This window comes from Zophobas morio, unplaced genomic scaffold, assembly GCF_036711695.1.
Source record: "Zophobas morio isolate AGI-343-1 ecotype UQ-CSIRO unplaced genomic scaffold, CSIRO_AGI_Zmor_V1 ptg000017l, whole genome shotgun sequence".
Taxonomy (NCBI): domain Eukaryota; kingdom Metazoa; phylum Arthropoda; class Insecta; order Coleoptera; family Tenebrionidae; genus Zophobas; species Zophobas morio.
In genome coordinates this window covers 7,666,164-7,691,148 of record NW_026972122.1, presented here as the reverse complement: position 1 = coordinate 7,691,148, position 24,985 = coordinate 7,666,164, and the positions used below count along the sequence as shown (strand labels likewise).

Genomic DNA, 24,985 nt, shown 5'->3' with positions numbered 1-24,985 from the left:
ATTTGACTAGTGATGCTATCAATAAAAATAAATTAGCCTTACAGCTTTAAAACAAATGAAGTTTAAAGTTTAAAAAATTACAGACAACAGAACTAAGTATAGCCCAAATTTCAAGAAAATTCAACTAACCATTCACGACATATTCAACCGTTTTCATATTTTTTAGCAACCCTGTATGTATACAATTTTAACTAATATTGAACAGTTCAGTTGGTAAATACGTAATATAATTGCAATCTCAAAAACAATAATGCCTACGAATTGTTTTTGACATTTTGTTACTTGATTTGTCTTCAATCTCAAAAATTACATGACTCTGATGAAAAAATTCAGTTCTTCTGACTACAGTTTGTTACACTTCATTAATTTTTTCATCACTTATCATTCGTTCTATAACGTAATAAAACATTTACGTGCACTGCGTCTTTTATTGTTTCCTTATCGTTAAAATAACTGCAACGAGCCGTGTTTAAGGTAATCCGTTACAAATGGCGTTATTAACTTTGTTTCTACTTCTCCCTGAACGCAGTTTTTGAACAAAAACAATTAAACGACGGAACATATAATACGAACACCAAATGCGCTCCACTGAAGAAAAGCTCGCTTCATCACTAATTTATAACTCCTTTCTTTATAAAACCCGTCTGAGCTGCCTGATTTCATTCAAAACTTCGTAGTCTAACTAGTGCAACTCGAAAATGTCTCTTGAGACTTCACTTTGTATTAAATTCGTCATTCAGTTTTCCTTTTCATAAGTTAATCTTTCGTTTACAAACTTTTCCAATAAATATTTAAAACTTCTCCCTGACACGACTTTAAAAAATAATTTTGGTGTTTTTTTTTTCAGGTCGAAATGCTTTACCAGAGATATTTCCTAAAGATGAACCAAAGCAATATGACGAATTTGATATCTCTACTACTCTTGTTGTGTGTCGGTTTCCTACTATTTGCCGCAACGGATCTTGTAATGGTACACCACTCAGAAACAGATCTTCCTCAAGAGCACTCAAAGCGATTAGAGAAATTACTCGTACTCATTGGGACCTCTGGCTGCTGCATAGCAATTTATGGAGGTAAGATGCTAATGGAGCTGAATTACGACTAATGCATGCGTATGACTTCGAGCACCACATGTCAAAGTTAACGGGTTTCAGTGCAAATTTAAATTACAGCAAACAATTCTTCGAACTATTATTGTTAATTAACTTTGCTTTCAGGCATACATATACATCAGCATTATTATTAATTAGCTCGCATTTAAGCTCATTCGAGAATATTTCTTATAAAGTACAGACTTTACACTTGCTTGTCAGCTCTTAAATAAATTTTTTATTTTGCAGTTCTCCTGGCGGTCCTCTCAAAACCTGCCATGAACGAAGTGTATTTAATCATCATCTCCTACTTCATTTTAGTAACGTTTCTTACATTAGAGGTAAGTTTCCAACTTCATAAAGTTTAATCTAAATTTGAAAGAGTAAGTAATGATAATTACGTTTTCATTTATCCACGAACTAACTCTCAACAACATAAATTTGTTAAAAGGGATCTATTTTAATTAAAAGTTCTTAATGGTTTCTTTAACACGTTTAACAATCTCAGGTTGAAGTTTCGAAGCAGTTGCTTGACAAAGTTTTAAGAAAATGTTTGTTGTGTGTGGAAGATGGATTATGTCGTGGTTAATGCCGAGAGTTGAGGGGTTTATTATGAAAATGTAGTTTGTTTAGCGGAGTACATCAAATCGTAAAACGTAACACAAAAGAAAAACTTCTTGCAGTAGTGCATCCATGTTAAAACTAATCCAGAGCCCGAAGTTCCCGGCGCATCCACCATTTTTGCTCTTGTTAATTTCACACTGCGGTGCTTTCCTAAATCTAATTTTACATTATGTACGAAATATTCAATTACGAAGTTAAATTGTTTAAATTCTTACGTGTCACTACACGTCCCAGTAATACTGTATATTTTAAATTCGCAATAAAATTTATTCAAATAACTTTACAGAATTTATAAGTGAGAGACTCACGAAATTATTATACACAAAATTAAATCTCAATCGACGCGATATTTTTCTTTTTGAATTGAAAACGAGGGACATCTCGTTTTTATTTTCGCTGTGGTGTACGGGTTTTTAGGGAAAGCTCATAAAATTTCAAAAGTTTAAAGTACTCACTTTCACGGGAAATTGAAAGTTATTTAAATATTTAAGCTTGAATGTTGTTTTAGGTACAAAAAATAGACTGTGTTTACGACGAAATAGCTCATAATGAAAATTTTAATTAATATGCATGATGTAAAGGTCTAAAACTGAAACCCGAATGGAGCCGGTGAACTTGTAGTTTAGTTTTCAAAGGTTCAATTCATGCTTGATTATTGTATGCTGTTAATTAAAATGTTGGTTTACAAAAAAGTCAACCTCATGTAGGAGCTAAAATTAATTTCCAAATTTAGTATAAAGAGTTTCATGAATGCAGAGCAAATGGTCGGTCAATAAAAAAAAACTTTACTTAGGGTCTCCTAATTAATGTTAAATTTAATAGGAGTATATGTATATATGCACCAACAGAGCAATAAAAACACGATCAAGGCAGCCACGGATTTTTGAAAATTTATTTTTGATAATTGCTTTTTCAACTCGAACTTTCAAATTGACGAAAATTCTATCAAAGCCAAATTTTCAAAAATCCATGGCTGCTTTTGATCGTATTTTTTTATTGTGTGTAAGCACTATTCTTCTAAATACAATTAGAAACTCCATTTATTCCGATTGTATACACATTTTTCAAAATTTTTAATTTTTTTATTAAAATTTGACGAAATCTGCACAATACTGGAATAATAATATTATTAATATTAATAATTATTTCAACTGACTAAATTAAAAATATATTTACAACACATTATCAACGGGAATAAATCTATCTGAGCAATATGCGCAGCACTAAAAATGTTAATATTTATACATTGGAAGAACGTCACGTAGACATTTGTTTGATTTGAATAAGTTTATCCGGGACTGCAGACAGACAGACTGACCAACAGACAGACGGACAGATGGACAGACAGACAGACGGAAACGGTAGATCTAGGTCTTCGTACTCTAGGGGTCATGAAAGTAGTTTCAGAGGTTATCTGTTTAATTAATATGGACACAGAGCTATTTTCTCTAGAAGTCATGAAGTCTACTATGATAGTTGTTAACTGTATTTGTATTAGTGTTCGTTCACATCAGTTGACGAATTCAGGTTTTCTTCTAGGCTCTCACCTAGGTCATATATTATTCTGTTCGTGAACAAACGACAAAAAAGATATTTTCCAAAATAGTTAATTCTTCTTGTACACAGAAAATTTTAAATTGCAAAAAGATGTAGACAATTACACAGCGCATTAAAAGTATATATAGGGTGAGTCGCTAAGCGTGCAATCCTACATACCTCATTAATTAATATTTAGAGGTAAATGTAAATGTTAAAGAAAAAAGATACCCGATTCTTTGAATAGCATACATTAAAATTATTTTCAAAAGTTTATAAAAAAATGTGTAACAATATTTCATTGAGAAATAAACAGGTCTATGCGCTTTTTGTCGTATCAATTAATAAAGTTTTAATATACAGAGTGTTGTAAACATTATAATTTTCAATTATAGTATAGTATATAGTATTTCAGTTTTTTTCAAATGGAACACCCTATGTTTTATTCATATATCGTGCTCTACTTTTTCTTTTCTTTCTTTCGATATGTATTTTAAAAGAAGTGAACATTCGCAGAAAGTATCAATTTTAGATATAACAATAATTTACCAAAAACAAAGACGATGAAAAAACAGAGTGGGATGCAATAATGAAATACATAGCGTTCTATTTGAAAAAATTGAAATATCAATATCTAAGAATTGTAATAATTTAGATTTTTTCTAAACACTCTGTATATTAAGACTCAATTTAATGTAGACCATAATAAACCGCATACCTTGTTTATCTCTCCACAAATTATTGTAACACTGATTAAAAAAATTGGTCGAAAGTTGTTTCGACAGAACTTCCCTTTTTCGAGTTGAGTTTTTCCTTTACAAAATTTTGTGATGACGTCATCAACATTTTTGCAAGGACAGATATGTCAACTTGGATTCGTGAAGTGTAATATTAAAAATAAAAATTGGTCTAAAGAGTTTAGACAGTACTTCCCTCGCTGTCGGAAACTTGACGACTGCATGCCTATTGTGTTTTTTTTCTCATTACATTTTTGTAGTGGGAATTTAAAAAAAAAATTGCGATGACGTCATCAACATTTTTGCAAGGACACGTATATCAGTTGGGATAGATGTAGTGTAATACTAAGAATAAAATTATTATATTCTCAAATTTTCGGGAAAATGAATTGGGTCGTTTTGAATATTGATTTGTAATAATCAATAAAATAACGAAACAATTTACTCACGTATACGTATGAGAGGCAACTAAAAATCGTGTATGTATAAACATTCTTAATTTAAGATGACAGGCGTAACAGCATGCGTGAGAGTCAAACAGAGAAACTGTAAACAAAACGACCATCGGTTTTATTGCTTCGACTTCCGCTTATTATATAAAACATTGGGTTTTATTTTAATTCTTGACGGTGAAATTCACAATTGGTTGATTATAAACATGTCTATTTCACATTCGCGGAACCAAGTGAACGCATAAAACAAATGCAGGTCTGTAATGTTAAAGTCGATGTAAATAAGCGTGCTACCCTTATGTTTCAACCGAGTTTTTCTTTTAACAAATTTTGTGTCAACCAAATTGGGTTGGTTGGGGTGTAATACTAATAATAAGTGTTGCCTTTAATTTAATCAATAAAATAAATTGACTTCATTAATTTTTTTGAACCACCTCTTAAGAAAATCTAGAAAATATGAATGGAATGATAAATCACAAGTACAAACTCATCATATTTTTTGCATTTTAGATAGGATTTATTCAGCAAAATTTAAGGGTGACGTCATCAATTTTTTTAGGAGGGATGAAAAAATACATTTTGAACAAAAGTTTACCATGCTTATAATAACTTTAAAATATTCCCAAGATTTCAAAGCATTCGGTTTTGTAATTCCTGATTAAATCGATAAAATAAATTCACGCCTTCATTAATTTTTGTGAGTCACCCTGCATACGCAAATCCAAAAATATGAATGGAATGATAAATCACAAGTACAGACTCATCATATTTTGTACATTTTAGATACGATTTATTCGGCAAACTTTTGAGCTGACGTCATCAGTTTTTTGTAGAAGATAACCAAATATATTTTGACTAAAAATTTATTATGCTCTTTATAACCTTAAAACATCTGCAAGATTTCAAAGCATTCGGTTTTGTAGTTCCTGATTAAATCAATAAAATAAATTTACGCATTCATTAATTTTTTTGAGTCACCCTGTATATGCAAATCGAAAAAAATTGAATGGAATGGTAAATCACAAGAAGAGACTCACCATATTTTGTACATTTTAGATAGCATTTATTCAGCATAATTTTGTGGTGACGTCATAAATTTTTTAGGCGGGACGACCAAATACGTTTTGATCAAAAATTTACCATGCTTATGATAATTTTAAAATATCTTCAAGATTTCGAAGCATTCGGTTTTGTAGTTCCTGAGTAAATCAGTAAAATAAATTTACGCTTTCATTTATTTTCTTGAATCACCCTGTATATGCAAATCCAAAAAATATGAATGGGGTGATAGATCACAAGTACAGACTGATCATATTTTGTACATTTTAGATATGATTTATTCGGCAAATTTTCGAGCTGACGTCATCAAGTTTTTGGAGGGGATAAGCAAATATATTTTGACTAAACATTTATTATGCTCTTTATAACCTTAAAACATGTGCAAGATGTCAGAGCATTCCGTTTTGTAGTTCCTGATTAAATCAATAAAATATATTTACGCATTCATTAATTTTTTTGGGTCACTCTGTATATGCAAATCCAAAAAATATGAATGGAGTGATAAATGACAAGTACAGGCTCATCATATTTTGTACATTTTAGATATGATTTATTCGGCAAACTTTCGAGCTGACGTCATCAAGTTTTTGGAGGGGATAAGCAAATATATTTTGACTAAACATTTATTATGCTCTGTATGACCTTAAAACATCTGCAAGATTTCAGAACATTCGGTTTTGTAGTTCCTGATTAAATCAATAAAATATATTTACGCATTCATTAATTTTTTTGAGTCACCCTGTATATGCAAATCCAAAAAATATGAATGGAGTGATAGATCACAAGTACAGACTCATCATATTTTGTACATTTTAGATATGATTTATTCCACAAACTTTTGAGCTGACGTCATCAAGTTTTTGGAGGGGATAAGCAAATATTTTTTGACTAAAGATTTATGATGCTCTTTATAGTCTTAAAACATCTGCAACATTTCAAAGCATTCTGGTTAGCAGATTAAAAATTAAATTTCAAAATGTTGTTTTATAATTTTGATTTTTTTTCCAAAAATCTGGACGTTTCGGGTGAAAAGTCGATTCAGAGTTGTAAACTACATGTGTAGGATTATGTTATTTTATACAATTGAAAACCCATTTACTATGTACAATTTTGAAGTGACGTCATCGCATTAGTGGTGGGGATGATTAGACAAATTTTGGTTAGCGTTTTACCATCTACATGATATTCTTAATATAAGTACAAAATTTCACAACAATCGGTCGAGTACTTTCGGAGATTATCTGTCTAATAAAAATCCGGGACGGCAGACGGACAGACAGACGGACGGACAGACGGACAGACAGACGGAAATGGGAGACCTATTTCTTCGTCTTCTAGGGGTCATGAAAGATCGAGAAAACGTAAAAGTAGAGAGTCGGCCGACGGATTCGATTACAATACTTCCTTTGCTTACGCTCGGGAAGTAAAAACAGTATTGTATTCACAAAATGTTCTGGGAAAATGAAGTGTGTCGTTCCTGATTTAATTAGTAAAATAAATTGACTCAATGATTAATTTTTTTGAGCAACCTGTTTAAGCGAATCTAAAAAATATGAATGCAGTGATAAATCACCAGTAAAAATTCATCATATTTTGCACATTTTGGGTAGAATTTATTGGGCAAAATTTTAATATGACGTCATCAAATGCTTGGGGTGAATAAACAGATATATATTGAATAACAATTTACCGTGTTAACAATAATTTTAACACGTCTGCAAGTTTACAAAGTATTCAGTTTTGCAATTCTTGGTTTATTGAATAAAATAAATTAATTATTATTAATTTTTTGAATCACCCTGTATAAGTAAATCTAAAAAACAATGTCACGTAGAAATTTGTTTAATTTGAATGAGTTGAGTCTCCTCAAAACGGAAGACTCAAATTATTAAATTATTAATTAAGCCACAATGGAACAAAATGTTTTGAATATGATTATTATTCTTATTTGATCATAATTAAATAAAAACGTGGGTATTCTCACATTTTCTAGAAAATGAGGTGCTTAATTTGACCTCTTTAAAAATTATAAAATTTGATTTTACGAATTTCGTTTTGTGATAACCGCTGTAAAGTAAAAACCAGAGGCATAAATAACACGCCTTGTCCTTCAGCCGAAGGCAATCACAATCTGAAGCTCAAGTGTTTATTTATGTCGAAAGAATGTCGGAAGAATGTCACGTAGAAATTAGTTTGATTTGAATGAGTTTGTCTTGTCAAATAAGGACTAAAATTATGAATTAAACCACATTCGAAGAAAATGTTCTCAATATTATAATTCTTATTTTATGATTATTATATAAAGACGTGCGATATTTTATGGGGTGACTCGTTCTTATAATTTGATCAATAAATATATTGTGATGACGTCATTAATACAGATAATTCTAGTCACAGCGCAAAAGAAAAGTAGGCACAGCTTTATACAATGCAAGAAAAAAAAACGGAAAGCGCCAAGTTCGGCATCGAACCTACGACGGAATGTCGCCGGTTTGCCGAGAATGCCGCTGAGCCGCTGCGCCACGAGCTCATATATCTCGTGGTGGTGATATAACGTTATTATGCCGTGCAATTCGTTGTGCGAAAATTTAATCCTTTAGCGAAAAAACTGAAAACGGATTCGTATACTACAAGTATAGGAGTATTTTTTTGTATAACATTCAACTTATTTTAAAATACTGTTCATTGAGATGACGTCATCAAATTGTTGGTAGGGATGATTAGCCAAATTTGTGTTAGCATTTAACCATCTACATGATATTTCTAACATACGTACATTTGACAACAATTGGTGAAACGTGTCTAATAAAAATGGATGCAGACAGACAAACAGACAAACAGACAGAAACAAATACAGTTAGGGAAATTTATAAAATTTAATTTTCAGATATTTTTTGTCGACCCTTATGAGCTAAAATTAATATATGTGTGGATTGTTAAAGTACAGGTAAAGAAGCATAGTATGGATATGTTTCTAGTGAGTTTTTCCATATAAAAATTTATATTCAATCACCTTGTATAAGCAATTCTAAAAAATAGAAATTAATTAATTGATAAAGTATAGAATCTTAATATTTTTTTGGTTTTCCTGATGAACAACAATTGGTTGGACATTTTGAAAGTAATTTTCATCAAACTAGTGAAACTAACATTTTTTCAAATATAATTTTTTTCAGTCAACATACCACTTTTAAACAGTAAGATACGTCAAACTTGATTGTTTAAAATATCACTCTTTTCTAAATCCAACAATGTACAATTTGTATTTATTTATAATCAAACTCACAAAATGAACTGTTTATATCTACTCATAAAAAACAAATAAATAAAAAAATATATTTGTAAGTATTTTTTTCTTTCAAAAAAGTTTATTATTTTCGTTTCTTATACGATCTTATAATTCTTCTATTTGTGATTATCTCTTGACAAGCTAGACTTGTGAAAAAAACTTGGTGACAAATATTGCTATAAAACCATACAAATTAAAAAAAAAAGAATTTTCACTTGTTCTACACATGTCTCGGTATATTCGTTGCAAAAAAGATCGTACACAACACGTTCGTGAAGCCTGCATCCCGCATTCCCGCAACCGTTCCCGAACTAGTTTTTCCCTTCAAATCAGAAACAGCACATGCCAATTTCACAACTTGAGAATACAATACGTGTAGAATAGATAAATGCTATTATTATACTGTAGTTTTTGTATGTGCTTTACAATGCATTCATATTTTTCCATTATTGTTGGTACAATATACAAAAAACAAAACTAAAGTATGATTCATTAATGAATGCATAAAAAAATCTCTCCCGGAAACTTTACAAGAATAACGTGTGGGTACTGCATAGTTGCTTATCGTCGGAGTGACCGTCGTCGCGCTGAGACATAAACAATTCGTCCAAATATATAAACAAACGTGTGTTACATCACTAAATCTTGAACAAAAATGTGATCTAGGGTTACTTATACACAACTTATCTCGCCCTTGAAATACAGTCGAACACATACGGAGTTTAACTTTGTCTAGATAATACCAACGTAGTTGGCGAAACGCGTCGACAAATATTTTTTGTTACAAGATGTTCCACTAATTATAAAATTTAATTTTGCAAATTTTGTTTTTACTTCCTGAGCGTAAGCAACAAAAGTATTGTAATCGAGTCTATCGGGAGGCGACTGGCTACTTTTATGTTTTCTCGACATTTCATAATCCATAAAGTATGAAAACTTAGGTCTCGTGGTTCAGTCTGTCTACCGTTTAGATTTTTATTAGGCAGATATCTCCAAAACTACCGGACAGGTTGTATTTTATATGTATGTTAGGAATATCGGGCAGATGGTAAAACGCTAACCAAAATTTGCCCAAAAATGTTTATAATAAATTTCATTTAAATTGTTTTGTGGAGGTGGCGTGACAGGTCGAAATCAACATCGATCCCGTTATTAAGTCGATTAATCGAGTAATAACGGTAATAAAAATCAAGTAAGCGAAGCCAAAGTGCGAAGTAAAGTACATAAGAAGTACTGAAGAAAAAACCAAGAAGAGTAAGCAGGAAGAAAAAACCCTCCGAGATAAGGTCGTACTACTCCGAACTGTTGAAGTGGCGGGAAGGCCTTTCCGCTCGAGAAGGTTTGTTGGAAAAAACCAATGTCGGATACCTGAAGGGTCACTAACAGACGACGGTAAAAGAAAAAGGGAAGACGAATTTCATAAAGTGCTCTCCAAGAAGTCGAAAAAAGCACACAAAACATCACCCAAACAACAAGCAAAAAAGGAAGCAAGTAAAGTAGATATGGCGGGAATCGAGGAAAACACGAAATTACTAAATCAGCTGATTGGGATAGTTGAACAAATAAGGAAAGACCAAACAACTTACATTTCCGAAATAAAACAATTGAAAGAGGAAAACCGGAAAATGATAACACGTATCGAGATCTTAGAAACCAGACTTATGAGGGTAGAAAAACTGGAAAAGAAAAAGAATATAGTAATCAAGGGCGCAGATATCCAGAACGATCCACTAAAACAAGGAGTGGCTGAATTCCTAGAAAGTACAATTCAAGTTCAAGCTAAAATCATAGAAGCAACCAAGATAAAAACAACACTAGGAAAGGATATAATTGTTGCGAAACTGGGAAGCTGGGAGGATAAGCAAAACATTATGCAAGCCAAATCCAAGCTCAAAGGAACCAAGGTGTTTATTGATAATGATTTAACCAAAGAAGAAAATAGAGTACAAGCCAACCTAAGGAAGCTGGCAAAAAACGAAAGAGACCAAGGAAAAAATGTCAAAGTAGGATATCAGAAACTGATCGTAGACAAGCAGATATGGGACTGGGATGGCAAAACGGAAAAAATAATAGAGAGGAATACAAGACATAAAACCAAAAGCATCTAAGAAAACGGAGAAAATGACGACGAACTTGGCAATGAATCTGGCAATGATTAATTCAGGGAATAGCAAGAAAACGTATATGAGGGTAGGAACCTGGAATATTAGAACTCTATCTGAGAAAGAACAAGAACTGGTGGATGAGTTTCGCAACGCGAATGTCACACTCATTGCACTGACCGAAACAAAACAAAAGGGGAAAGGTGAACTCACACTAGGTGATGAAGTCATACTATACTCAGGGGTGGAAGAAAACTTAAGAGCACAAGCGGGGGTGAGTTGTACTCGTATAATCAAAAAACAATTTAGAAACAAAAATGTTTTAGATTGGTCTGGAATATCTGATAGAATTATGTCATTAACACTGGAAATAAACAAAGATCGAAAATACAGTCTTATTATTTTATATGGTCCTAACGAAAATGATCCGAAACAGGAAAAAGATTCATTTTGGGAGGACGTCCAAAGTGTCTGCGACGAGGCAAAATATCCTGTCATAATATTGGGCGACCTAAATGGAAGAGTTGGAAATATTACAGAAGGAACAGAAGGTTCGCTGGGCAGATTTGGGGAACTAACAAAGAATACAAACGGTGAGAGACTAATTGAATTTGCTATAAACAACAGTTTCATAATATCAAACTCTTTTTTCGAACACAAAGATGAACACAAATATACAAGAGAAGTTAAAAGTAGGAACGAAAAATCAATCATCGATTATGTACTAATAGAAAAAAAGCACAGAAAATTAATAAAAGATGTAAAAGTAAATAGAAATGCTGAACTCGGTTCGGACCACTACCTAGTAATAGCGAAGTTAGGAATCCAGGAAGAGCCAAGAACGATTGGAACTTCCAAGGAAGCAAAGAAAAGCACGAAAGTATATAAACTAGCTGAAGTAGAAGTAAGACGAGAGTACCAGAGGCAGATAAACACAATGATATTAGATTTGGAAAATAGAGATAGTGATTACGACCTAGAACAAATGTGGGGCTGCTACAAAGGGATACTACATAAAGCGGCAGAGTCAGTTTGCGGAACTGTGACAACAGGGGGAAGGAAGATAAAGACCTACTGGTGGAACAAAAAAACACAAGAAGCAGTAAAGAAAAAGAAAGATGCTTGGAAAAAGTACCACCAATTAGGGACTATAGAAGCATATGAGGAATATAAAACGTACAGAATTATTGCCAAAGACACAATTAAAAAAGAAAAAGCAAAGGAGTGGGAAGAATTTGGGGAAAAATGGAGGAGAACAAAAAAAGCAACCAAAAACTTTTCTATGCGAACCTTAAGAAAACAAATCAATGAATCAAATCATCAACAAAGGACAGATTCTCAACAACCCCACGGAAATTCTCGATAGATGGAAGGAGTACTTCACCGAATTGCTCGAAGGAACAGAAAATAATCAGGAAGCATCAAGCTGCGATGGCACAACGGTATCAGAACCTAGAGCTGAGATCACAGAAAACGACATCCACATAGACGAAGTAACATCGGCAATTAAATCATTGAAAAACGGCAAAGCGGCAGGTATTGACATGATCAAACCAGTGATGATCAAATATATGGGCAGAACTGGCACTAAATATCTACACAATATACTACAAAGAGCATGGAGATCAAGGAGAGTCCCCGAAGATTGGTCCACTGCAGCGATCATACCAGTACACAAGAAAGGAAATTATAAAGAATGCGGAAATTATAGAGGGATTTCTTTATTAAGTGTGGCAGCAAAAATATACGAAAGAATTTTGGAAATAAGGCTAAGATCAACAGTAGAAGATTCATTGAACGATGCACAAAGTGGTTTTAGGCCGGGCCACAGCGTTCAAGATCATATATTCACGATCAGACAATGCATGGAGAAATATAGGAAGTATGACAAAGAACTTTACCTATGCTTTATTGACCTACAAAAGGCATTTGACAAAGTCCCAAGAAATCTTATATGGAGAGCTCTAGAAAAACTTAACGCCGACAACAACTTATTAGAAGCCTTAAAATCGTTATACAGAGACAATTGGAATATAGTCAGGGCCCACAATATGAAATCAACTAGATTTGCAACTACAAAGGGTGTTAGACAAGGAGGAGTGCTAAGCCCACTACTATTCATCATCTTCATGAACGAAATCATCTGTAAATGCGAAGAAGAAACCAACAAAACCACAGTCGGGTATAAACATCTACAAAGACAACAAATCGGAAATTGTACTTTTGCGGATGACATCACCTTAATAGCTAGTTCAGAAAAGCAACTCCAAAACTCCTTAAACAAATGGAATGAGGTCTTAGAAGAATTGAAAATGGCAATTAATAAAGACAAAACCGAAGTCATGGTTGTGGCTAGAGATAATAAGCAAATAGACATACGTTTAGGGAGCTCGAGTATCCAGCAGGTAACAGAATTTAAATACTTGGGTACCATAATTGATTCAAATGGAAAACTGGATAGAGAAATTAACGCGAGAATATCGGCAGCAGCGGGAGTCTACATGAGTCTTAAGAATGGTTTCATTAACAAGAGAGAAGTCAGTCGAAAAACAAAACTAGCTGTTTATAAGTCCATATACTTGCCTACTCTCCTCTACGGCAGTGAAACCTGGATATTAAGTGAAAAGCAAAAAAGTAAGATACAGGCGGCAGAAATGAAATTCCTAAGAAGAATCGTAGGAAAAACTCGACTAGACAAGATTAGGAATGAAACAATAAGACAGGAGCTAAATGTTAATAGTGCTATTAGAATTATTGAACAGTCCCAACTACGCTGAACAGGATGGGTGAAAATAGGCAGGTAAAGAAAGTCTGGGAAGCAAGAGGAACAGGAAAGAGGCGTGTAGGGAGACCCAGAGCAGATTGGAACGGTACCATAAGTAGGATTCTGGAAAGAAATAACACATCCTGGCAACAAGCATCAGTACGGTGCAGGGACAGAACAGAGTGGAAAAGTTTTATCAGGGATATAAAATAATACGTTTCAACACTGTAATTAGTATTTCTGAATTGTTAATTAGTTGTAATTTCTTAAGAATTATCGAAATTTTTGTTACCTCGACACCGAAAGGTACAAGAGGTTTTTTGATTATATATATATATATATATATATATATATATGTTAATGATAACTTTCGACCTCAAATTCTCTCACGTATATATACTTTTGGGCTCAAATTGGAAGTTTCGGCCTCGCCGTAGCTTTTGAGGCCGAAGTGACTCACACATTCAACGTAACATTTGGACTCACGCACATCCAGTGACATCTTTTAACAGTAATTTTAACAATTTTGGTTTGAGAAAAGATTGTTAAGTATAAAAGTTGGTTGCATAGATGATTTACTTAACAAAGCTAATATTATGACTAGGTTTTATATAAATACGGGAAGTTGTTTGAAGGTAGTACATAATTTCCAGAAGAATGTTGGAAATTTATCTAAAATTAAAGAAAATATAAAGCAACTGAAAACAATTGGACAGTAGAAGAGCCAAAAATTCAGAAAGAAGTTAGAGAGTAAGAAAGAAAAAAAAAAGATACACAACAGCTATAGAATGTAAGAAACGGAAAGTTGAGGACATGGAATGAAGACAGGGAAATTTGGATGAAAAATTTTACAAAGAGAGTTGGAATTAACTGAGCAAGGAAGCATAAAGAGAAGGGGTGGTAATTATAAAAAAAAATAGAGAGGGAATGGAAAAGAAAAGCGGGGAGGACAAATGGGGTTTAAAATTGCTTGTTTGAAATATTGCATTATTAAGAAAAATAAACAGAATTTATTTAATGAGTACATAAAATTTTGATTTTGTGTGATTAACAGAAACATGGATACTAAAGAGTAAGGGGAATAAATTGAATAAGGAAAAAGGAAAAGTTGAGGGTGAAGCAAGTGGGGGATCCATAACAGGGGTGACAAAAGATATAAAACAAATCGAAGAGCGGGTAATAGAAGTGGAACGCATAGTGGAAAGAAAGATAAAAGAAAAAAAGAATTTGCATATTGTATTGCATTGGAATTACAAAAAATTTGAAGAAAAAAATTTAAGAAAAAATTGAAGAGTCTAACGAAGAATTTCTTCTGATAGGAGATGGTTTTAACGCCAAAATAGGCAACAAAAGCAGGGAATATAGCGGAGAACGCACAGAAAAATCTAAAGATAAAATTTTAAATAAAGACAGAAAATTTCTATGGAAATTAATTGAAGAAAGAGTTTGGTAGTCTTGAATGGGGTGAAGGAGGGGGATGAAGATAAAGAATTTACCTGTATATGTAACCCAGTAGCTGATGAAGAAGCCGAAACATTTAAATTAGGAGAAAGAATTGATTCCGACCACATGCTATAAGAAGTAAAATTGAGGGATAGAAGTAGAAAAGTCGGAGTCACAAATAAGGAAGTAGATAAAAAGGAGAAGGGAAGTGAGCATTATAAAAGATGTTGGAAATTGAATTCAAAAGAAGTAAGCTAAAATAAAATAGAAGAATTAAAAACAACAACTGAAAAAGCAGCAATAAGAAAAGCATTTATAACGAAGAAATCAGAAAAGAGAAACAAATGGCGGGTTAATAGATGAAGAGATTTAAAAACATAAGAAAGAAAATGTTTACGAAGGTGTAAAAAGGGAAAGATAAAAAAGAAGAGTACTGTCCAACAAGAAAAAATAACAGGTCGGTGTGAAGAAAAAAAAGAAGAGATTTCGAAAGAAGAAATAAAATAAAAGCCATAAAATCAGAGCAAGAACCAAAATAAGGAAAAACAAAAACATGATCAGTGAAGAAATGCTAATAATACAATGGAAGTACCATTTCATGAAACTAATGAGTGGAAATGAGAGTATTGTAGCGCAAAAGAGTTAAACCGAGAATGCTGAGAGAGAAAGAATGGCCGAATATTACAGTGGAAAAAATATGGAAACAAGTTGGAGGGTCGAAAAGAGGGAAAAGACCAGGGAGGAATGGATTGGTAAATGATGTATGGACGTTTAGAACGGATGATTTGATTGAAAGACTGTGTGAAATAATGAATGAGATGTGGAAAAGTAAAGGTCTCCTCGAAAGTGGCGACAAGGACAAATACGTCCAATGGCGAGTATAAAGGAACCTAGGTACAATGGGGGTTATACTCGTCTAAAGATAATATCAGAAACAACGCCAAGGTACCTAGAGAGAGAAAGAACGAAGGAGAAAAAGTAATTGCTAGACAGAGGGGTGGACATGAAGAAAGAAACAATAACTTTTGCTTAAGCGAAAGCAGAAGAATATATAGGATGTGTGGAGAAGTGCAAGAGACTTTAGAATACATGCTACAAGACTAGGGCGAAATTAAAGAAAAAAGGAAAGTATAACAGAAATATTGAATGAAGATGGAAGAGAAGCAGGGTGGATGAAAGGAGTGGAAAAGAGCGGAGTAAGGCTGGAGCAAAGGGGATGCGATAAAGGAAGTAAATTGTAAAATCCTTGATTGTTGACCATTATTATTGCTATACCACACCAAAATAGTATAAATAAAAATAAATAAGTGGCAGAGTGGTGAACTATCTAGCCTAAAATTATTTTCATCTTTTGTACAATTCGGCCTCACAGAATCGTAGAAAACAACTTTCAAACTTACAACCCAAGCTAAAATTAACTTAATAGCAGTTATTTTAATAACAAATAAAAGAAATAAACCTACAAGAAAAAGTCATAATTGTGTTATTAATTATGAAGTAACTATTAAAAACATCTAAAGATTGTGATGCCAAAAGTTACTTTAAATCAAATAATGGCCTTCATCCATAGAAACTTTTGGCCTCATAATTACATGACGAATAACTTTCGGACTCATGTGCTAACATACATTAAAGTACAAGGTACATGAATAAATCTAAAATCGGAAACCCAAAATTTGGTCAAATCGAGGCAGTAAAATTCATGTGAATCAATATTCGGTGCTATATATTCAGGCACACGCCCAAGTGTAAAGATTCAGATTTTTTCCATAATACGAAACATTTTGTATGAAGTTAAAACAAAATTAGACTGTGAATGGTTGAAGTATCTGTAGACGCATTCATAAAAATATTTTTTATTCAAAGTTAAAGTGATAATTTAAATTTTTTAAATACTTGCTACTTAGCCAAATATAAAGGACGATAGGTCCAAAGTTGCTATAAATGAGCTAATTATTTTGATATGTTTGTTTCCATATTAGCGTGGGTATAAATTTGGGTTAGGTAGTTCTGCAATCAACCAATTATTTATTTTTATTTATACTATTTTGGTGATACCAGTTTCAGGGTTCATCCCCTTCCTCAGCCACCTCGTCAGTAAACCTATGACAATTTAAAAAAGTCAATATTTGGTTAAATTTTTAGACTTATTAGTGTTAATATTATCAGGAATTTGATCTGCCGTTTTTTGAGCCTAAAATACTTGATTGTTGACCATTATTCTTGCTATACCACACGAAAATAGTATAAATAAAAATAAATAATTGGCAGAGAGTTGAACTATCTAACCTAAAATTATTTTCATCTTTTGTAGACTTTGGCCTCACAGAATCGTAGAAAACAACTTTCAAACTTACAACCCAAGCTAAAATTAACTTAATAGCAGTTATTTTAATAACAAATAAGAGAAATAAACCTACAAGAAAAAGTCATAATTGTGTTATTAATTATGAAGTAACTATTAAAAAAATCTAAAGATTGTGATGCCAAAAGTTACTTTAAATCAAATAATGGCTTACATCCATAGAAACTTTTGGCCTCATAATTACATGACGAATAACTTTCGGACTCATGTGCTAACATACATTAAAGTACAAGGTACATGAATAAATCTAAAATCGGAAACCCAAAATTTGGTCAAATCGAGGCAGTAAAATTCATGTGAATCAATATTCGGTGCTATATATTCAGGCACACCCCCAAGTGTAAAGATTCAGATTTTTTCCATAATACGAAACATTTTGCATGAAGTTAAAACAAAATTAGACTGTGAATGGTAGAAGTATCTGTAGACGCATTCATAAAAATATATTTTATTCAAAGTTAAAGTGATAATTTACATTTTTTAAATACTTGCTACTTAGCCAAATATAAAGGACGACAGGTCCAAAGTTGCTATTAATGATCCAATTATTTTGATATGTTTGTTTCCATATTAGCGTGGGTATAAAGTTGGGTTAGGTAGTTCTGCAATCAATCAATTATTTATTTTTATTTATTCTATTTTGGTGATACCAGTTTCAGGGTACATCCCCTTCCTCAGCCACCTCGTCAGTAAACCTATAACACTTTAAAAAAGTCAATATTTGGTTAAATTTTTTGACTTATTAGTGTTAATATTATCAGGAATTTGATCTGCCGTTTTTAGAGCCTAAAATACTTGATTGTTGACCATTATTCTTGCTATACCACACGAAAATAGTATAAATAAAAATAAATAATTGGCAGAGTGTTGAACTATCTAACCTAAAATTATTTTCATCTTTTGTAGACTTTGGCCTCACAGAATCGTAGAAAACAACTTTCAAACTTACAACCCAAGCTAAAATTAACTTAACAGCAGTTATTTTAATAACAAATAAGAGAAATAAACCCACAAGAAAAAGTCATAATTGTTTTATTAATTGTGAAGTAACTATTAAAAAAATCTAAAGATTGTGATGCCAAAAGTTACTTTAAATCAAATAATGGCTTTCATCCATCGAAACTTTTGGCCTCATAATTACATGACGAATGACTTTCGGACTCATGTGCCAACATACATTAAAGTATAAGGTACATGAATAAATCTAAAATCGGAAACCCAAAATTTGGTCAAATCGAGGCAGTAAAATTCATGTGAATCTATATTCGGTGCTATATATTCAGGCACACCCCCAAGTGTAAATATTCAGATTTTTTCCATAATACGAAACATTTTGTATGAAGTTAAGACAAAATTAGACTCTGAATGGTAGAAGAATCTGTAGACGCATTCATAAAAATATTTTTTTATTCAAAGTTAAAGTGATAATTTAAATTTTTTAAGTACTTGCTACTTTGACAAATATAAAATACGAGAGTTCCAAAGTTGCTATAAATGAGCTAATTATTTTGATATGTGTGTTTCCATATTAGCGTGGGAATAAAGTTGGGTTAGGTAGTTCTGCAATCAACCAATTATTTATTTTTATTTATACTATTTTGGTGATACCAGTTTCAGGGTTCATCCCCTTTCTCAGCCACCTCGTCAGTAAACTTATAACACTTTAAAAAAGTCAATATTTGGTTAGATATTTAGACTTATTAGTGTTAATATTATCTGGAAATTGATGTGCCGTTTTTTGATCCTAAAATACTTGATTGTTGACCATTATTCTTGCTATACCACACGAAAATAGTATAAATAAAAATAAATAATTGGCAGAGTGTTGAACTATCTAACCTAAAATTATTTTCATCTTTTGTAGACTTTGGCCTCACAGAATCGTAGAAAACAACTTTCAAACTTACAACCCAAGCTAAAATTAACTTAATAGCAGTTATTTTAATAACAAATAAGAGAAATAAACCTACAAGAAAAAGTAATAATTGTGTTATTAATTATGAAGTAACTATTAAAAAAATCTAAAGATTGTGATGCCAAAAGTTACTTTAAATCAAATAATGGCTTTCATCCATCGAAACTTTTGGCCTCATAATTACATGACGCGCTTCAACGGTTTGTCACAATTAAAGATTTGGGAATCATTTTTGATACAAAGTTATCATTTTCAGAACATTATGATTCAATAGTAGCATCAGCGCTAAGAGCTTTAGGATTCATAATTCGAAGCAGCAAGCATTTTCAGAACAACAAGACTCTCCTCTGTTTATATTTTGCATTTGTGAGATCAAAATTAGAATACGGTTGCATTATTTGGTCTCCCGGTTATAATACGCACTGCCTCAAAATAGAGAATTTACAACGCAAATTTTTAAAATTTCTCCACTTTAGAGCATTCGGTTTTTATCCGGACAGAGGTTTTCCTCATGATACTCTGCTATCCATTTTCTCAGTTCAGAGGTTAGAAATGAGACGTGTTATTTTGTCTTTATGTTTTCTCTTTAAGCTTGTAAATGGTAAAATTGATTCAGACGTACTATTGGGAAAATTGTCTTTCTTGGTACCTAGACTTAATACCAGAAATCCAGAATGTTTTTACGTTGAATTTTCAAGAATAAACGTACATATGTTTTCACCTATTGTCACTATGTGTCGTAACTATAATTTATACAGAAATCACTTTGACCTATTCAACAGCAGTATCCGCCAAATTAAAAGTTTACGTTTATAATTTTGAATTAGATTTTCTCTCTTTTTTTTTTTTTTTTTCTTAATTCTTTCCCATCCTTATAAATGGTTTATCTGTTAGGATGGCTAAATAATAATAATAATAATAATAATAATAATGACGAATGACTTTCGGACTCATGTGCCAACATACATTAAAGTATAAGGTACATGAATAAATCTAAAATCGGAAACCCAAAATTTGGTCAAATCGAGGCAGTAAAATTCATGTGAATCAATATTCGGTGCTATATATTCAGGCACACCCCCAAGTGTAAATATTCAGATTTTTTCCATAATACGAAACATTTTGTATGAAGTTAAGACAAAATTAGACTCTGAATGGTAGAAGTATCTGTAGACGCATTCATAAAAATATTTTTTTATTCAAAGTTAAAGTGATAATTTAAATTTTTTAAGTACTTGCTACTTTGACAAATATAAAATACGAGAGTTCCAAAGTTGCTATAAATGAGCTAATTATTTTGATATGTGTGTTTCCATATTAGCGTGGGTATAAAGTTGGGTTAGGTAGTTCTGCAATCAACCAATTATTTATTTTTATTTATACTATTTTGGTGATACCAGTTTCAGGGTTCATCCCCTTTCTCAGCCACCTCGTCAGTAAACTTATAACACTTTAAAAAAGTCAATATTTGGTTAGATATTTAGACTTATTAGTGTTAATATTATCTGGAAATTGATGTGCCGTTTTTTGATCCTAAAATACTTGATTGTTGACCATTATTCTTGCTATACCACACGAAAATAGTATAAATAAAAATAAATAATTGGCAGAGTGTTGAACTATCTAACCTAAAATTATTTTCATCTTTTGTAGACTTTGGCCTCACAGAATCGTAGAAAAAACTTTCAAACTTACAACCCAAGCTAAAATTAACTTAATAGCAGTTATTTTAATAACAAATAAGAGAAATAAACCTACAAGAAAGAGTAATAATTGTGTTATTAATTATGAAGTAACTATTAAAAAAATCTAAAGATTGTGATGCCAAAAGTTACTTTAAATCAAATAATGGCTTTCATCCATAGAAACTTTTGGCCTCATAATTACACGACGAATAACTTTCGGACTCATGTGCTAACATACATTAAAGTACAAGGTACATGAATAAATCTATAATCGGAAACCCAAAATTTGGTCAAATCGAGGCAGTAAAATTCATGTGAATCAATATTCGGTGCCATATATTCAGGCACACCCCCAAGTGTAAGGATTCAGATTTTTTCCATAAAACGAAACATTTTCTATGAGGTTAAGACAAAATAACGACTGTGCATGGTAGAAGTATCTGTAGACGCATTCATAAAAATATTTTTTATTCAAAGTTAAAGTGATAATTTAAATTTTTCAAATACTTGCTACTTAGCCAAATATAAAGGACGACAGGTCCAAAGTTGCTATAAATGAGTTAATTATTTTGATATGTTTGTTTCCATATTAGCATGGGTATCAATTTGGGTTAGGTAGTTCTGCAATCAACCAATTATTTATTTTTATTTATACTATTTTGGTGATACCAGTTTCAGGGTTCATCCCCTTTCTCAGCCACCTCGTCAGTAAACTTATAACACTTTAAAAAAGTCAATATTTGGTTAGATATTTAGACTTATTAGTGTTAATATTATCTGGAAATTGATGTGCCTTTTTTTGATCCTAAAATACTTGATTTTTGACCATTATTCTTGCTATACCACACGAAAATATTATAAATAAAAATAAATAATTGGCTGAATGTTGAACTATCTAACCTAAAATTATTTTCATCTTTTGTAGACTTTGGCCTCACAGAATCGTAGAGAACAACTTTCAAACTTCAAATCAAGCTAAAATTAACTTAATAGCAGTTATTTTAATAACAAATAAGAGAAATAAACCTACAAGAAAAAGTAATAATTGTGTTATTAATTATGAAGTAACTATTAAAGAAATCTAAAGATTGTGATGCCAAAAGTTACTTTAAATCAAATAATGGCTTTCATCCATAGAAACTTTTGGCCTCATAATTACATGACGAATAACTTTCGGACTCATGTGCTAACATACATTAAAGTACAAGGTACATGAATAAATCTAAAATCGGAAACCCAAAATTTGGTCAAATCGAGGCAGTAAAATTCATGTGAATCAATATTCGGTGCTATATATTCAGGCACACCCCCAAGTGTAAAGATTCAGATTTTTTCCATAATACGAAACATTTTGTATGAAGTTAAGACAAAATTAGACTCTGAATGGTAGAAGAACCTGTAGACGCATTCATAAAAATATTTTTTTATTCAAAGTTAAAGTGATAATTTAAATTTTTTAAGTACTTGCTACTTTGACAAATATAAAATACGAGAGTTCGAAAGTTGCTATAAATGAGCTAATTATTTTGATATGTTTGTTTCCATATTAGCGTGGGTATAAATTTGGGTTAGGTAGTTCTGCAATCAACCAATTATTTATTTTTATTTATACTATTTTGGTGATACCAGTTTCAGGGTTCATCCCCTTCCTCAGCCACCTCGTCAGTAAACCTATGACACTTTAAAAAAGTCAATATTTGGTTAAATTTTTAGACTTATTAGTGTTAATAATATTGGAAATTGATGTCCCGTTTTTTGAGCCTAAAATACTTGATTGTTGACCATTATTCTTGCTATACCACACCAAAATAGTATAAATAAAAATAAATAATTGGCAGAGTGTTGAACTATCTAACCTAAAATTATTTTCATCTTTTGTAGACTTTGGCCTCACAGAATCGTAGAAAACAACTTTCAAACTTACAACCCAAGCTAAAATTAACTTAATAGCAGTTACTTTAATAACAAATAAGAGAAATAAACCTACAAGAAAAAGTAATAATTGTGTTATTAATTATGAAGTAACTATTAAAAAAATCTAAAGATTGTGATGCCAAAAGTTACTTTAAATCAAATAATGGCTTTCATCCATAGAAACTTTTGGCCTCATAATTACATGACGAATAACTTTCGGACTCATGTGCTAACATACATTAAAGTACAAGGTACATGAATAAATCTAAAATCGGAAACCCAAAATCGAGGCAGTAAAATTCATGTGAATCAATATTCGGTGCTATATATTCAGGCACACCCCCAAGTGTAAAGATTCAGATTTTTTCCATAATACGAAACATTTTGTATGAAGTTAAGACAAAATTAGACTCTGAATGGTAGAAGAATCTGTAGACGCATTCATAAAAATATTTTTTATTCAAAGTTAAAGTGATAATTTACATTTTTTAAATACTTGCTACTTAGCCAAATATAAAGGACGACAGGTCCAAAGTTGCTATGAATGAGCCAATTATTTTGATATGTTTGTTTCCATTTTAGCGTGGGTATAAAGTTGGGTTAGGTAGTTCTGCAATCAATCAATTATTTATTTTTATTTATTCTATTTTGGTGATACCAGTTTCAGGGTTCATCCCCTTCCTCAGCCACCTCGTCAGTAAACCTATAGCACTTTAAAAAAGTCAATATTTGGTTAGATATTTAGACTTATTAGTGTTAATATTATCTGGAAATTGATGTGCCGTTTTTTGAGCCTAAAATACTTGATTGTTGACCATTATTCTTGCTATACCACACGAAAATAGTATAAATAAAAATAAATAATTGGCAGAGTGTTGAACTATCTAACCTAAAATTATTTTCATCTTTTGTAGACTTTGGCCTCACAGAATCGTAGAAAACAACTTTCAAACTTACAACCCAAGCTAAAATTAACTTAACAGCAGTTATTTTAATAACAAATAAGAGAAATAAACCTACAAGAAAAAGTCATAATTGTATTATTAATTGTGAAGTAACTATTAAAAAAATCTAAAGATTGTGATGCCAAAAGTTACTTTAAATCAAATAATGGCTTTCATCCATCGAAACTTTTGGCCTCATAATTACATGACGAATGACTTTCGGACTCATGTGCCAACATACATTAAAGTATAAGGTACATGAATAAATCTAAAATCGGAAACCCAAAATTTGGTCAAATCGAGGCAGTAAAATTCATGTGAATCAATATTCGGTGCTATATATTCAGGCACACCCCCAAGTGTAAATATTCAGATTTTTTCCATAATACGAAACATTTTGTATGAAGTTAAGACAAAATTAGACTCTGAATGGTAGAAGTATCTGTAGACGCATTCATAAAAATATTTTTTTATTCAAAGTTAAAGTGATAATTTAAATTTTTTAAGTACTTGCTACTTTGACAAATATAAAATACGAGAGTTCCAAAGTTGCTATAAATGAGCTAATTATTTTGATATGTGTGTTTCCATATTAGCGTGGGTATAAAGTTGGGTTAGGTAGTTCTGCAATCAACCAATTATTTATTTTTATTTATACTATTTTGGTGATACCAGTTTCAGGGTTCATCCCCTTTCTCAGCCACCTCGTCAGTAAACTTATAACACTTTAAAAAAGTCAATATTTGGTTAGATATTTAGACTTATTAGTGTTAATATTATCTGGAAATTGATGTGCCGTTTTTTGATCCTAAAATACTTGATTTTTGACCATTATTCTTGCTATACCACACGAAAATATTATAAATAAAAATAAATAATTGGCTGAATGTTGAACTATCTAACCTAAAATTATTTTCATCTTTTGTAGACTTTGGCCTCACAGAATCGTAGAGAACAACTTTCAAACTTACAACTCAAGCTAAAATTAACTTAATAGCAGTTATTTTAATAACAAATAAGAGAAATAAACCTACAAGAAAAAGTAATAATTGTGTTATTAATCAT

The 24,985-nt window shown here is 31.7% G+C and overlaps 1 protein-coding gene across 5 annotated transcripts in view; it reads left to right on the top strand.

Moving 5' to 3' along the window:
• LOC135130705 (uncharacterized protein) overlaps positions 1–24,985 on the top strand; it is a 573,502-nt gene that overhangs the window by 439,940 nt on the left and 108,577 nt on the right. For all 5 annotated transcript variants that reach the window (XM_064058149.1, XM_064058144.1, XM_064058145.1 and 2 more), the window contains 2 exons: positions 848–1,073; positions 1,341–1,432. In XM_064058149.1, coding sequence (XP_063914219.1) covers positions 848–1,073; positions 1,341–1,432 — 318 coding nt within the window. The remainder of the gene's footprint in view (positions 1–847; positions 1,074–1,340; positions 1,433–24,985) is intronic.